The 11,763-nt window shown below is 49.5% G+C and overlaps 3 protein-coding genes across 3 annotated transcripts; 1 reads left to right on the forward strand and 2 right to left on the reverse strand.

Moving 5' to 3' along the window:
- Positions 1–661: 661 nt before the first annotated feature.
- FSUBG_13995 (gibberellin 20-oxidase) lies at positions 662–1,745 on the reverse strand (the record flags this gene model as incomplete). The annotated part of the gene is made up of 2 exons (XM_036678943.1): positions 662–1,498; positions 1,578–1,745. The coding sequence occupies 2 exons, from the start codon at positions 1,743–1,745 to the stop codon at positions 662–664; spliced, it is 1,005 nt and encodes a 334-aa protein (XP_036530541.1).
- Positions 1,746–1,942: 197 nt separating this feature from the next.
- Positions 1,943–4,015, forward strand: FSUBG_13996 (l-amino acid oxidase; the record flags this gene model as incomplete). The annotated part of the gene is made up of 6 exons (XM_036678944.1): positions 1,943–2,388; positions 2,435–2,599; positions 2,664–2,807; positions 2,868–2,912; positions 2,971–3,136; positions 3,197–4,015. The coding sequence occupies 6 exons, from the start codon at positions 1,943–1,945 to the stop codon at positions 4,013–4,015; spliced, it is 1,785 nt and encodes a 594-aa protein (XP_036530542.1).
- A 1,239-nt stretch (positions 4,016–5,254) lies between these two features.
- Positions 5,255–11,063, reverse strand: FSUBG_13997 (fatty acid synthase subunit beta; the record flags this gene model as incomplete). Its single annotated transcript, XM_036678945.1, has 3 exons — positions 5,255–5,706; positions 5,753–10,211; positions 10,257–11,063. 3 exons carry the CDS (start codon positions 11,061–11,063, stop codon positions 5,255–5,257), a joined length of 5,718 nt encoding a protein of 1,905 aa, XP_036530543.1.
- Positions 11,064–11,763: the final 700 nt, after the last annotated feature.

The following is an 11,763-nucleotide window of genomic DNA, read 5'->3' on the forward strand; positions in this document are numbered from 1 at the left end:
AAAAGTAAATATTTTTATTTTATAAGCTAGGTATTTTAAATAATATATTATAAACTAAAAGGTATTTACTATTTAAGGTTAAAAAAGCTACTTACTAATATATTTACTATAAGTAAAGGTATTATAAAGGTATTTAGGTAGTTAGTTTAGTTTTATATATTAGTATTACTAATAGCTCTCTTAGTAAAAGGTGCTAAGAAAGTAGTATATAAGGAGGAAGTTAAGCAATTACACATATATACTTATTAATATTAGCTCTAGCGTAGGGTAGGTCAGTGACCTGTGCTGTCCGATATTAGGATCCATTGTGTGTGTTTCTCTCCCTGTCGGATGGTTGGGTTGGAACCATATTTCTATCTGTTCAGTAATGACTTATCTAAGAGCTTGTTGTAGTGGTGAAACAGCTCTCTGACTGGTATTTCGGTCATCCGGTTAGCCGGTCTCATTTTCATCAGTATTCAACCAAGTTCCTTTACTCTTGTACAGGTTAAGAGGGTCTACACAGGCGGACATCCACCGATTTCTTCATGTTGATTGTTTAACAATAATATTCTTTTAACTGAAATAGGCCATGTTTCATTTTTTTCCATTTAATAATATCGGATTTAGAATCTTCAAAGATCGGAATTCCCCGGATGATACTGATCTCGTCCGGTACCCATCAATATGTCTTGAGAAGGGTTCGTTGATTCCACTCCAACGCCGACACATCTTTGTACCGGGCGGGACAATCAGCCGATACAAACTCTTCAAAACAGCCCACCGAGGCATCTCTATCTGGCTTGCCAAAGTAGGCTACCGAGTACCTGGCGGGAAGGATGCTGGAGGAATCATCCTTGGCGAAGTCCTTTGGCAGGGTGACCCGATGCCACACGGCACGGATATTGTCGTTGGTCCAGTGCTGCAGGGAGTCACCAACATTGATCAGAACAGTCGGAAGATGGCTGGAGACAGCGATGAAACCGTCGTGTCCAGGCCGCTGGTCTTCAATTTCTAGGCCGCCACAGTCATCTTGGAAAAGGAGGGTGATGCTCCCTGCGTCTGTATGCTCTGAGATGCGCGTCTTAAAGCCTTGCTCTTGGATATCCGCCGCCAATACGGCTGGGTAGTGAAGTAACCGGAGCTCGCTACTGTCTTGCTGCTGATGCAAGGCTGAGAAACGATCCAGTGGCAGTCCAAGGCCCATGGCTAGCGCGTCTAGGATGCGCATGTGTGTCTGATAGCAGGCTTCGAAGAAGCTGTCCAACGTGGGCTGGAACTCTGGCTGAGATGCTACTTGCGGGTAGATATTCGGGAACAGGCGGTCGTGCGGCGACCCTTGGTCGAAACTCTCCTTAATGTCAATCTTGCGAGGCGCTGAAGTCTCACCCGGCCGAGGCCGACTTAAAGTTGACGTGATCTCCTGCCCAACGAAGCTGTATCCACGGTGTGGGTTGGGCCTCGCAGGATGAGCGGCCGTCATCTTCTCATTATGGGACAGGTCGAAGAATTTCTTACTCTGCTTGCAGCATAAGCCTGATGCCATTCTGCCATTATGAAGGGGAGAGGAGAGGAGCCGAGCATGGGCATGAACGTACAACGTCGAACAGCCGGTTTACTGCAGTGGGACTGATGCCGTAGTTGACACATCGCACAAAACCAAACTGTCGTAGTCCATCAACGAGCTCAAGACAAAACGCCTGCCGCTGGATATCAGTGCCCGAAGTGTACTGTGATAGATCAAGGGTGGGAAGTTGGGCTGACATGGTGAGAGGCAGAGTCAGTTGTGGATGGAAATTGAGGAGAAAGAGGTCACCGAACCGAGCATTTGAACCTCAACCAACTGATATATATATTCGTCGGTCGCCACAGGGGTGGAACCATAAGGTGGCACCACCGCGAGTACCACTGGATGCTATACGTATAAAAGTACAAAACGTGATGTATTTTGATCTAGGTTAGTATGGTGCTATTATATTCATCTCAAGAGTTGCGAGATATGCTCTCCTACCGAGAGAGATGGGCTCGCCGCCTAGTGCGCGACCAAGTCTACCGGGAGCTGTCGCACTACCATCAGTCGAAACATGACTGGAAAGTGGGCTCCAAGAACGAACTGGAGCGCACCTGTGACTATGAAATGACCCGAAATGATCTGCCCTCGCCCTGCTGGCAAGATCAGGCTCGCACCAAGCAGCAGCCTTTGCATATCTGCATCGTTGGGGCAGGCGTTTCTGGCTTGTACATCGCGCTGCTCTTGGATAGCTTGGAGATGCCAGGACTGACATATGAGATCCTCGAAGCTTCGAACCGCGCAGGTGGACGTGTGAAGACACATTATTTTAGCGACAGGAGTGACGACTACTTTGATGTCGGTGCAATGCGCTTCCCGGAGGCTACCCACATGCAACGGTAGTGAGATCCCCAACCTGGGCATTCAGATGCTGATGCTCTTCAGAATAATGCACCTATTCCGACACCTGAACGTGCCGTTGAGTCCATACTACAAGACTGAAACTGACCGCCCGTACTTGTTCAACAACATCCTCGCAGCGAACATCCCACAAAACCGCAAGGATATCTTCCAACTCGGCCGATCTCATGGTGGTCTGGTTCCGGACCGGTAGGACTGTTTCTTCTACGTCTTGTGTTCTACTATTCATTTATTTACTCTTTCTACTCAACAGGTTAGTCCAGCGCGGTGCGCAGCAACTTCTGGCAGACGCTGTTCAACCGCACTGCGCAGCTCTTGCACAGAACTTTGACCAAGGATTCCAAAGACTAATGGAGTTCGACCATTTGAGTACCTCCATGTACTTGCAGCAGATCATGTAGGAACCGACTGATCCCATGTCTGAAAATGGAGACCCGTGGCTTATCTCGTGAACTAGGGGATACGACTTTCACACTGTCCAATGGATGGAATCCATGACCTCGTACGTCGATTCCTGTGGCTTGACGTGATCAAGAGCCGAGACTGACAAGACTCTTCAGAGCGACAGGGCTGTTCGACCAGGCCTTCAGCGAGACAGTCTTAGACGCACTAGACTTTGACTACTCAGATACCACGCCGTGGTGGCGGATCGAGGGTGGCGGCGCCGTGCTGATTAGTCGTATGTGCGAGGCCATCTCCCAACCTTGCAAGCTGAACAAGGCCGTGGTACGTATCGTACACGACAGCAGGAGTTCAGATGCGACAATCATGAACATGCTAGTGCAGGTCGAAGGCGAGAGCTCGTCCCGACAGTATAACACCGTGTTCGTGACGACGACGCTGCCCGCGCTGCAACGTATGGATCTGCGTTCAGCTGGGCTGCACCCAGCGCAAAGACAGGCAATCAACTACCTACAATACGACAGTGCGACCAAAGTCGCTATTAAGTTCTCCCACGCATGGTGGCGCGGGCCCCATGGGTCTCTCTACCGGGGCGGCGAGGCGCACACTGACCTGCCGCTCCGAGTGTGCGTGTATCCGTCCTGCGCCTCGGTTGCTGAAGCCCCAGACCAGCCTGCCGTGCTTCTTTGCTCGTATACCTGGGCGCGCGATGCCCAGCGCATCGCATCTCTGATCAGTGACGAATCTCCGTTGGGCGAGGCAAGGTTGGTCGAGCTCCTGCTACGCAACCTGGCCGAGCTGCACGCTGTGCCCGGCGTCACGTACGAAGGCCTGCGTGCTGCATATCTTGATCACTATGCTTTCGCCTGGGACCGTGATCCTCACGCTGCTGGTGCTTTTGCATTCTTTGGACCGGGCCAGTTTCGTAATCTTTACCCCTTTCTGACGCGTCCGGCCGCTGATGGTAACCTCCATATCGCCGGTGAGGCTGCCAGTCCTGTGCATGGCTGGATTCAGGGATCCCTTGAGAGCGCTTACCAGGCGGTACAGCACTTTCTAGAACATCACAGTTTGTGTGATGCGATGGCCCGACTAGAATCCCAATGGAGTTGGGCTGGTGATACGAGAGCAGGTGACCACAGGATATCGCAATTGCAGGTCTATCTGGCGCGGGGGAGAGGTAACAGGCAACACGGCTTATAAGTAGACGAGAAAACTCATAGCAAAGGCGTACCTATTCTCAGTACTTTGAGTGGTCGATAAGGGGCTCACGTACCATATACGGAGAAGGATCTATCGGACCGGCCGAACATCATCTTGATATCTTCTGTCATTTATCTTTCTATTCTTCAAAAAAGTAGTTGCGTATTCACTAGTCGAGAAACAATACCAGTTGGTCTACTTGAAACGTTATAGGTCAATCGATGTCATGTTCTCAAACGGACTATGTCCTTTGGAGCGCTGGGGCCGAGTCGTGGTTTCTCCGGTCAATCTATTCCAAGAATCCCGAAAGCTCTTTTCATATGGTACTGGTACTGGGATGTCGCACATGGAAGTGCATCGCTGCCACTAAAGTGTGGCTACCCATGATGTTGTTTCGCCCCTCCGACTTTTATATTTCTATTGAGCGAACTTCTCGACAACTTTAGATCTCACCATTTGCAATGACATAAAGAAAAGACAACGAAGAAAAATAATTTCGTATGATTCTCTATACCAGTTTAATATGCCGGTCCCACTATCAGAAGGTAGGAATTAGCAACTACTTTGGTTCACTATATGGGGGCCTTTGATGTGCCATGGTTACATACCGTCTCCAAAGCTTTTCTTATCGGGATTGAGCCAGTGAGGCGAAATACTTCTTTAAAGTACTCATGCGTCACTTCAAAAGGTTTGGCAGTTAGATTGGGAACATAGCGCCCAACGAGTTTGGCGGGATCGATATGTTCAACCAGGATGGATCTTTGTAGACACTTTCGAAAAGCGTCAACGCCAGGGCGTAGATAGGAGGAGTGAAAGGGAACGTTTATCCCTTTCAACGGGATAGCCGCTTTGCTGCGACTCAGCGTCATGGTTGGTGGGAGGTGTGTTGCTTCCTCCACGGATTGAGAGATAACCCTAGTGAGATTAATAGAATCGAGAACCGGCAATGACTGTGCAGCATCATGTATATGGTCCAAAATGACACCTAAACAGTGTAGTGCGCGAGTCTGACAAGGTTGAGTTAGTGTTGCTTGGCCAATATGTGCGATGATGTTTGCTCAAGATGCCATGCATCGTGGGGATGTGTACCTCTCCGGCGCATACGTATTGTAGATCGACCACATTATGGTTGACCACCTCGAGAAGCCATTGCCCTTCGGCCGCAACTCGAGAAACGAGAGACAAGAGCCTGCTTCCGTCAAATTCTGATGAGCGAGTTAGCTTCGTATCGGCCGCGCTTCAGGAATTCTCTCGACAGTTATCCATACCCTTGGATACCCTAGTCGGGTCTATAGCACACATGGCGAACTGGGAACGGCCAAGATCGTCACATGCTACAACTGATTGCATGACCAACCCACGGTAAAAGACTGTGGAGATGAGTGTCTCGAGATCCATGATGCCACCCAGGGCCACTAAGGCTGAGAATTCCCCAAGTGAATGCCCCGCATAGACGACACTATCCGGAACCAGCTGACGAGCCTCCAAGTCCGCTATGATGGCTAACTGCATGAGAACGATGGCAGGCTGAGTAAACTGGGTGGACGATAACAGACCAGATTCTGATGTGTAAGCGTAACTTGTGGTGTACTGGTCGATTGTGGGAAACAACTTCACTTTTGAGACTTGGCCATCTGATTCGACGCGTTCTGAAGCCAGAGCCATGTAGTTAGAACGCACGCGACGGCCAGCTACACCGCCAAAGTGCACCGTCAAGGAGCGAGGATCGTTACGAACAATATCGGTGATACGAAATCCTGATGGTCGGTATTGTCAGCAAATCGGCAGAGCGCTTGGGACTGGTCCAGATGCCACTGGGATCTATGTTACCGTAATCGTGTTGGAAGTACTCGTCGGCTATGTCCCAAACTCGTCTAGCTGCGGGGCTATTTCTATACAGCTCCATCCCCATGCCCTTTGTCTGGCTGCCCTGGCCCGTAAATACCAGTGCTGTGGACGGCTGTTCGATCTCGTACGTGCCCTTGAGCACCAACTCCTCGGTCGCCGTTTTGTGCACTTCAACCTGCACGACCCGCAATCCTCGATGCATGGCGATGTGCCGGAACGAGACTCGAAGGCGATCTTTTTCATAAACTTTGCATATAAACGAGACATTTGACTTCCTCAGCATGCTCCGTGTTCCGCCGCAAAGCCAGGTGTAGGCAACATGTAGAAGCTCGGCACTGATGTGCATCCCATGCACTATCGGGCGTGGGAGGCCTGCCAGACAGGCAAAGACAGGGGCCACGTGGATCGGGTTGAAGTCGCCACTCACAGCGGCGTATGCAATACTCTGGTCCTTCTCTGGAGCGACGAGGATAAGTTTCTCTCCGTGGAGGAGATCAACCGGCGTCTTCAGGAGAGTAGGCTGACTAGGCGCGATCAAATGTTCATTGAGAAAGTTGCGGGTCAGGTCCAAATGACTGTCGTCGTGACTGACTAGGTCACATTTGCCGATAATCTTACCACCTGACGCGGCATATCCAGTGATTCGTTGCTCTATAAGTCTTCCTTCTCTATCAGAATATATGAAGTGCTCGAGTTCGAAAACGACCAGCTTGCCGACAAGCTCTTGGACGGAAGTAAGAGGCTGAAACCATGGCTTTTCGTGCAGCCTAACCACACTTATCTGGTCTTTCAATAGAAGCTGAGCTGAGGGAACGGTCGACCTCCGGAACGAGCCATGCGAGTCCTCATAATTTCCCATAAAGAGAAATCGTGCTTCTATCTCCAAGATGCAAGCCTTACCCCTGGAGATCCGGGCTCGAACTTCAACCATCTTTCCGGCAGATTGAACTGCCAGTTCGGTGACGAGAGCTTTGGTGTACAGGGTGTCACCAGGTATAGGCAGAGACTCACCCGGCAAAAGTCTTGTCTGATTCGAGATATGGAGGAGCTTAAGCATATCTGTTGCGAGCTCGCGGCTAAAGAGTGGCTTCACCAAGGCTTCCCAGGCTATCACGACAGAGAAGTCAAGCGGAGCCTCTAAAGTTGTACGATTCTCGTTGGCCATAGAAGAAGTCGTCCCGGTGCACATATCGTACTCTCGGATGGCATCCGCGGTAACGGTGTATGGTCCGCATTCGAAGTCGTCATAAATGGAAACACCTTCCGGTCCCTGGCTTGTCCCAAACCAAACTTTGTGGTAGAAGTCCCTCATGTTGGAAGGCTGGTCACCGCAACAGTCTGAAATCGCAATTGTCGAAAGCCCAGGTTGATATGAGAGGGAGTAGGCGACAGTAGTTGGCGTATACCGTGCACTCTGGTGATGGCAGATCTCGATCACAATTTTACCACATGGCTGCAAACTCAAGTCTACTACCTTGAGAAAAGTTTGATCAGGAAGGTGAATCAGGAACGAAAATCCGCCTCTTATATTGCTCTCTGAACTGTCAGTAACTTGCACGTCCATGCTGCATAAGCCAGAAACCACGGCCAGAAATGGATTTGCGGCCAGTCGTCGCTCTTTTCTCACTCTTTCAAGAGTAAGCAGCACCTTGGCCCAACTCAGTCTCTTATCGGAACATTGCTTAATATAAGAAATCCAATGTGCTAGGGTACGAATACCATGGCTTGCATGAGATACCGGGAGACCATCATAATGATTGTAATCTGCCACCTTGGTCGCGTCCAGGGGGGAGTGGTCGAAACTGGGGATCTGACCATGGCAGTAGGTCTCGCGAAACGTGGCGACCCATGCATCATGGATCTGTCCCAGTATCTCACTGATTGGCTCGTTGACCGTTTTCGAGTATTTTGCCGCAACAGGACCGTGCAAGATACATACACGACCTACATCTTGATCCGGCACCGCTGCGAGATCTTCGGACTGCCAGAGGGAATCCTTCTTGAACCATGTTTCGAAGTCTGCGTCAAGAATTGGCACGAATGGTACCGGCTTTTGTCCACGTCGGCGGCAATTCTGCAGAAAGTACATGACATCCTCATAAGCAATCAGCTGTGTGGTGGCCTCTGGTATTACTGCCAGTGTGGAAGCCAGAGTCGTGTAAGGGTCATCTAGGTCCTCGGGTCGTTTAAGCAAGACTGCTGATCGTGGGGTGCCGCTTCGAGACAAGCGTCCTAAAGTTCGAACGAGCATATCAAAAAGAAGTTTCCTCCATGATAGATGGACCCATCGATTCTCGGCTCTGACGTAAGTGAGATCGACAAATCGATAGAGCACTTCGCCATATGTCATCTCATCAAGATCCACAGGATCTTTGCTGGGCCCACTGCATCCGAACCATACCTTGTGATAGTCAGAGTTGAGTCTTTGAATGATTTCGTTGCGACGTGCAGTAATCTCCGCCACTCGTTTCTCCGCACTTAGACAGAAGATGGTCTGGTCAAATTCGTGCCATAGCCTAACCGCGCGAGTGGAAATCTTGTGAATAGGTTGTCTCATTTCCGAAACAACAGATAGAATACCGCCTGCAGCACATGAAGATGCATCCTGCCATTCATTATCCTGGACACCGTCGGTTGCCACAATGACAGCCTTGGCTGCTGGGCTTGTCTTTGCTTCTTTAGCCACCATTACACGGCTACCGAGAAGCACGCCGTCAACTGGCATAGACGCTAGGCCCATGTCTGTTGCCCAGTCTCCTGTGAGGTATTCAAATGTCTCAACCGAGCTCCCAAAGCCGCTTCCAACTACCAGGACGACATTGGGATGTGCCCGGATTCTGCCATACATATGCCGTAATGGGGAGTGAAAGTCTTGGTCAGAATGGTGGCCGCCACCACGGCCACCTGTCCATTGGAGAACGACAGGTAGAGGTTCTAGACTCCTTGCAATTTCGAGCGTTCTTTGAATGGCTTCGATCGAGCCTGGCTTCAAGGCGATGTGACGGAGACGAAGTCGTTCAACGTACTCCTGTACAACGTCTGGCGAGGGCACACCGGCGCCAATCGCCAGGCCATCAATGTGATAACCAGACTCAACCAAGCGCTGTAATTCCGTGATTTGCCATCGCAAAGTAGTAGGATTGCTATAAATCACATTGCAAGTGATACCTCTTCCAGCATCAACATTATTCGAAATATTCGCAATAGCCTCGGAGAGGGATGCAGCATCGTGGAAACCTCCACAAGCCAGCTCAACGTGGTAGCCAGCGTTCATTGTTGCGGCGACAAACTGCCACGACGACGTAGTCGGAGTCATGGCTGCCACCATAATAGGGGGTAGCAAGAACAGCTTAGTAAATCTCGTGTCAACGAGGAGCTTCTTACTCGCCTCGAAATGCACAAGGGTAGGTCGGAAACGATGAGCCCAGGACTGATGACCTAGTACTCGCTGATAGCCTCCAGGACTACGATCGAATAGGTCCGGTTTATATCCCAGCTCATCATTAGACCCATTCGACACGGTTGCCAGTATAATGCGAACTCCTCGGCCATCCTTGAGGTAGTGTGCCAGTGGCCCAACACCTTGTGTGCCTCCTGGTCCGAAGTCCAGGATATGCGTAGCATCAGACATGTTCAATGCAGCAGGCCAGTCAACAGCTTCACAAGCAACCATTCGAATCAGATCAGGTACAATATTAGCCTCGCTGCGGCTTCGCAAGTCTAATCCGTTGACAGTCGAAAAGACTGGAAGTTTCAAATCGCATCCTCTCCAGTTGAGTTCCCGACAGTCCTCAATTGCCTTCGCTGCGGCGGCAGCGAAGTAGCTATTATGATATGGTGCAGCAGCCGGAAGGAACTGATGGACTACCCCGAGTGGCTTTTTTGCTGGGCTCGATACTTCAGGGAACTTTTGGTCGAGATGGGTGCAGAGTGCATAAAGTGACAATGGGGCGCCGGTCACCACGAAATTCAAGTTACCGTTCTTGAGGCACACCTCCATTTGTACATCTGTATCAGGTAAGCGTTTGTTTAGCCCGACGATCGCGGCCGTCAATTTTTCCATGCTCAACCCGCGAACAGAAAGCATCGGGGTAGGGATTTCCTGCTCCCCCGCTAAGCAGCTCTGAACCATTGCTCGTGGTAACGTGCGTAATCCATATGACTGATGAATACGGGCCCCCAAGGAAAGGCTCAAGGTCATTGCTTGAAGGGCTATAACGTGAAGGGAGATTGAAGAATCTGCGGCAGAGATAGCCGCTGCCGCGATAATTCCTTGTGAGTGGCCCGTCACACCGGCAAGGAACTTTGGCATCTCCTCTAAGCCACACCCAAGGAGCTCTTGCGAGACCTTGAAATGAAGAAGTTGCAGCAAAGTAATAAGCGGGAAGCTTACCGGTGCGGACAGCAAGTAAGACTTTGACGGCTCGGTTGCGTTTTTTTCTTTCCCTAGCCAAGACATCAGGTCCATTCCCTCAGGAAAGCAATCGATAAAATCTGCGCTGCATGAAAGACGTTGGAACAGATCTGAAGCTGACTGAACAAGCCCCTCGAGTATATGTTGATAAGTGTCGTAAAGCTCGATTATTTCCACAAAGTAGTCGTCGCCATTGCCCTGCCCTCCGAAGACTGCGTAAACCACCGATTGTCCATCGAGGCTCGACCGAAGCAGGTGGGAGGCATGAGCACCATTAGACTCTTTCAAGACGAACTTTGCTCTGAAAAAAGCCCTGATAATGTTCCTCTTATCTTTTCTGGGAATGGATAATTGTCCAACAATTACATGAACGTCGTTTCCAGCCAGCACAGTGTCTTCAGCGCACTGAACGGATGCCCGAAGAACTTCCAAGATTTCACGTCTTTGGCGCGTCTCTTGCTGCAGTGAGTCATTGACAAAGTCTATAAAAGACAACAAGAATTGCAGTTGGCTAAAAGGTTCATCGTGGTGCTGGGGTTTCGCCTCTGAGTAGGAGCCAAAGCTATCCAGAAAGCTCGCCCTGAGATCAGCGGCGACATCATATTCTGCCTCTGCAACAGAAATAATGAACTTGGTTTCTTTACCGAAAAACGAAGGTTGACTTATGGTCAGGCTCTTGGCAAGACTCTTTGCTGAAGAATATGATATTGGAGTCGAGGCGCCAGATCGGCTGTTAGTCAAGGCTGTGAGGGACAACGCCTCCGAGCGGGTACAGGAAGGAATCATAATCAATACAATTTATGTAAGAAAGTATTATGATGACTTTCGCAGCTAAACTCCGGTTTTGCTCCGAATATGTATGCCTGTTGATGATGGGGGATGAGATGTTTGGCTTTGGAAGTGTCGCTGCGACTGACTCTGGCGATTTACTCTGTCAGCTTGTCTACTATGCTGGGCACTGCACTAAGGTATTACCAAGAATTTTCGTTGAAGTTACTTGTGTAATTGAATAACTTCTCTCTGGAAACCAGCGCAATGTCTACCACCACTTCGTGCCCAATAAGGCTGCAGCCCTGGCCCCCATAATCACCCGTCTGCTATGCAGATTTCTGGTAATTCCAAAAAGGTCTTGGTAGGATGAAAGAAGGTGTGCCTATTGTTGGTGGTACGATATCCATACATGATGTCACAGGCGGCATAGATTTAAATGGTACCACTATTAGCCTAGTTGTGGTGGGTCGATCAGATCTCGGAATATGGAGTACAGTGGGGGGCAACAAGTATGAATCCCCTTTACTCTGTAATGTACTTAGCCTAAAGTAGGCTAATACAGCTACCAGTCAGGCTACAGGGTAATCGCTTAAGCTATAGGGTAAAAAAGCCTGACTTTTAACTAAAAGAAATTAGTAATTACATAAAACCTTTTAAATAGATAAAATATTTATTATATTAATTTAATTATAATTAATTTTAAAGATTTTTATTT

This window comes from Fusarium subglutinans (genome assembly GCF_013396075.1).
Source record: "Fusarium subglutinans strain NRRL 66333 chromosome Unknown NRRL66333_c0000457, whole genome shotgun sequence".
Classification (NCBI taxonomy): domain Eukaryota; kingdom Fungi; phylum Ascomycota; class Sordariomycetes; order Hypocreales; family Nectriaceae; genus Fusarium; species Fusarium subglutinans.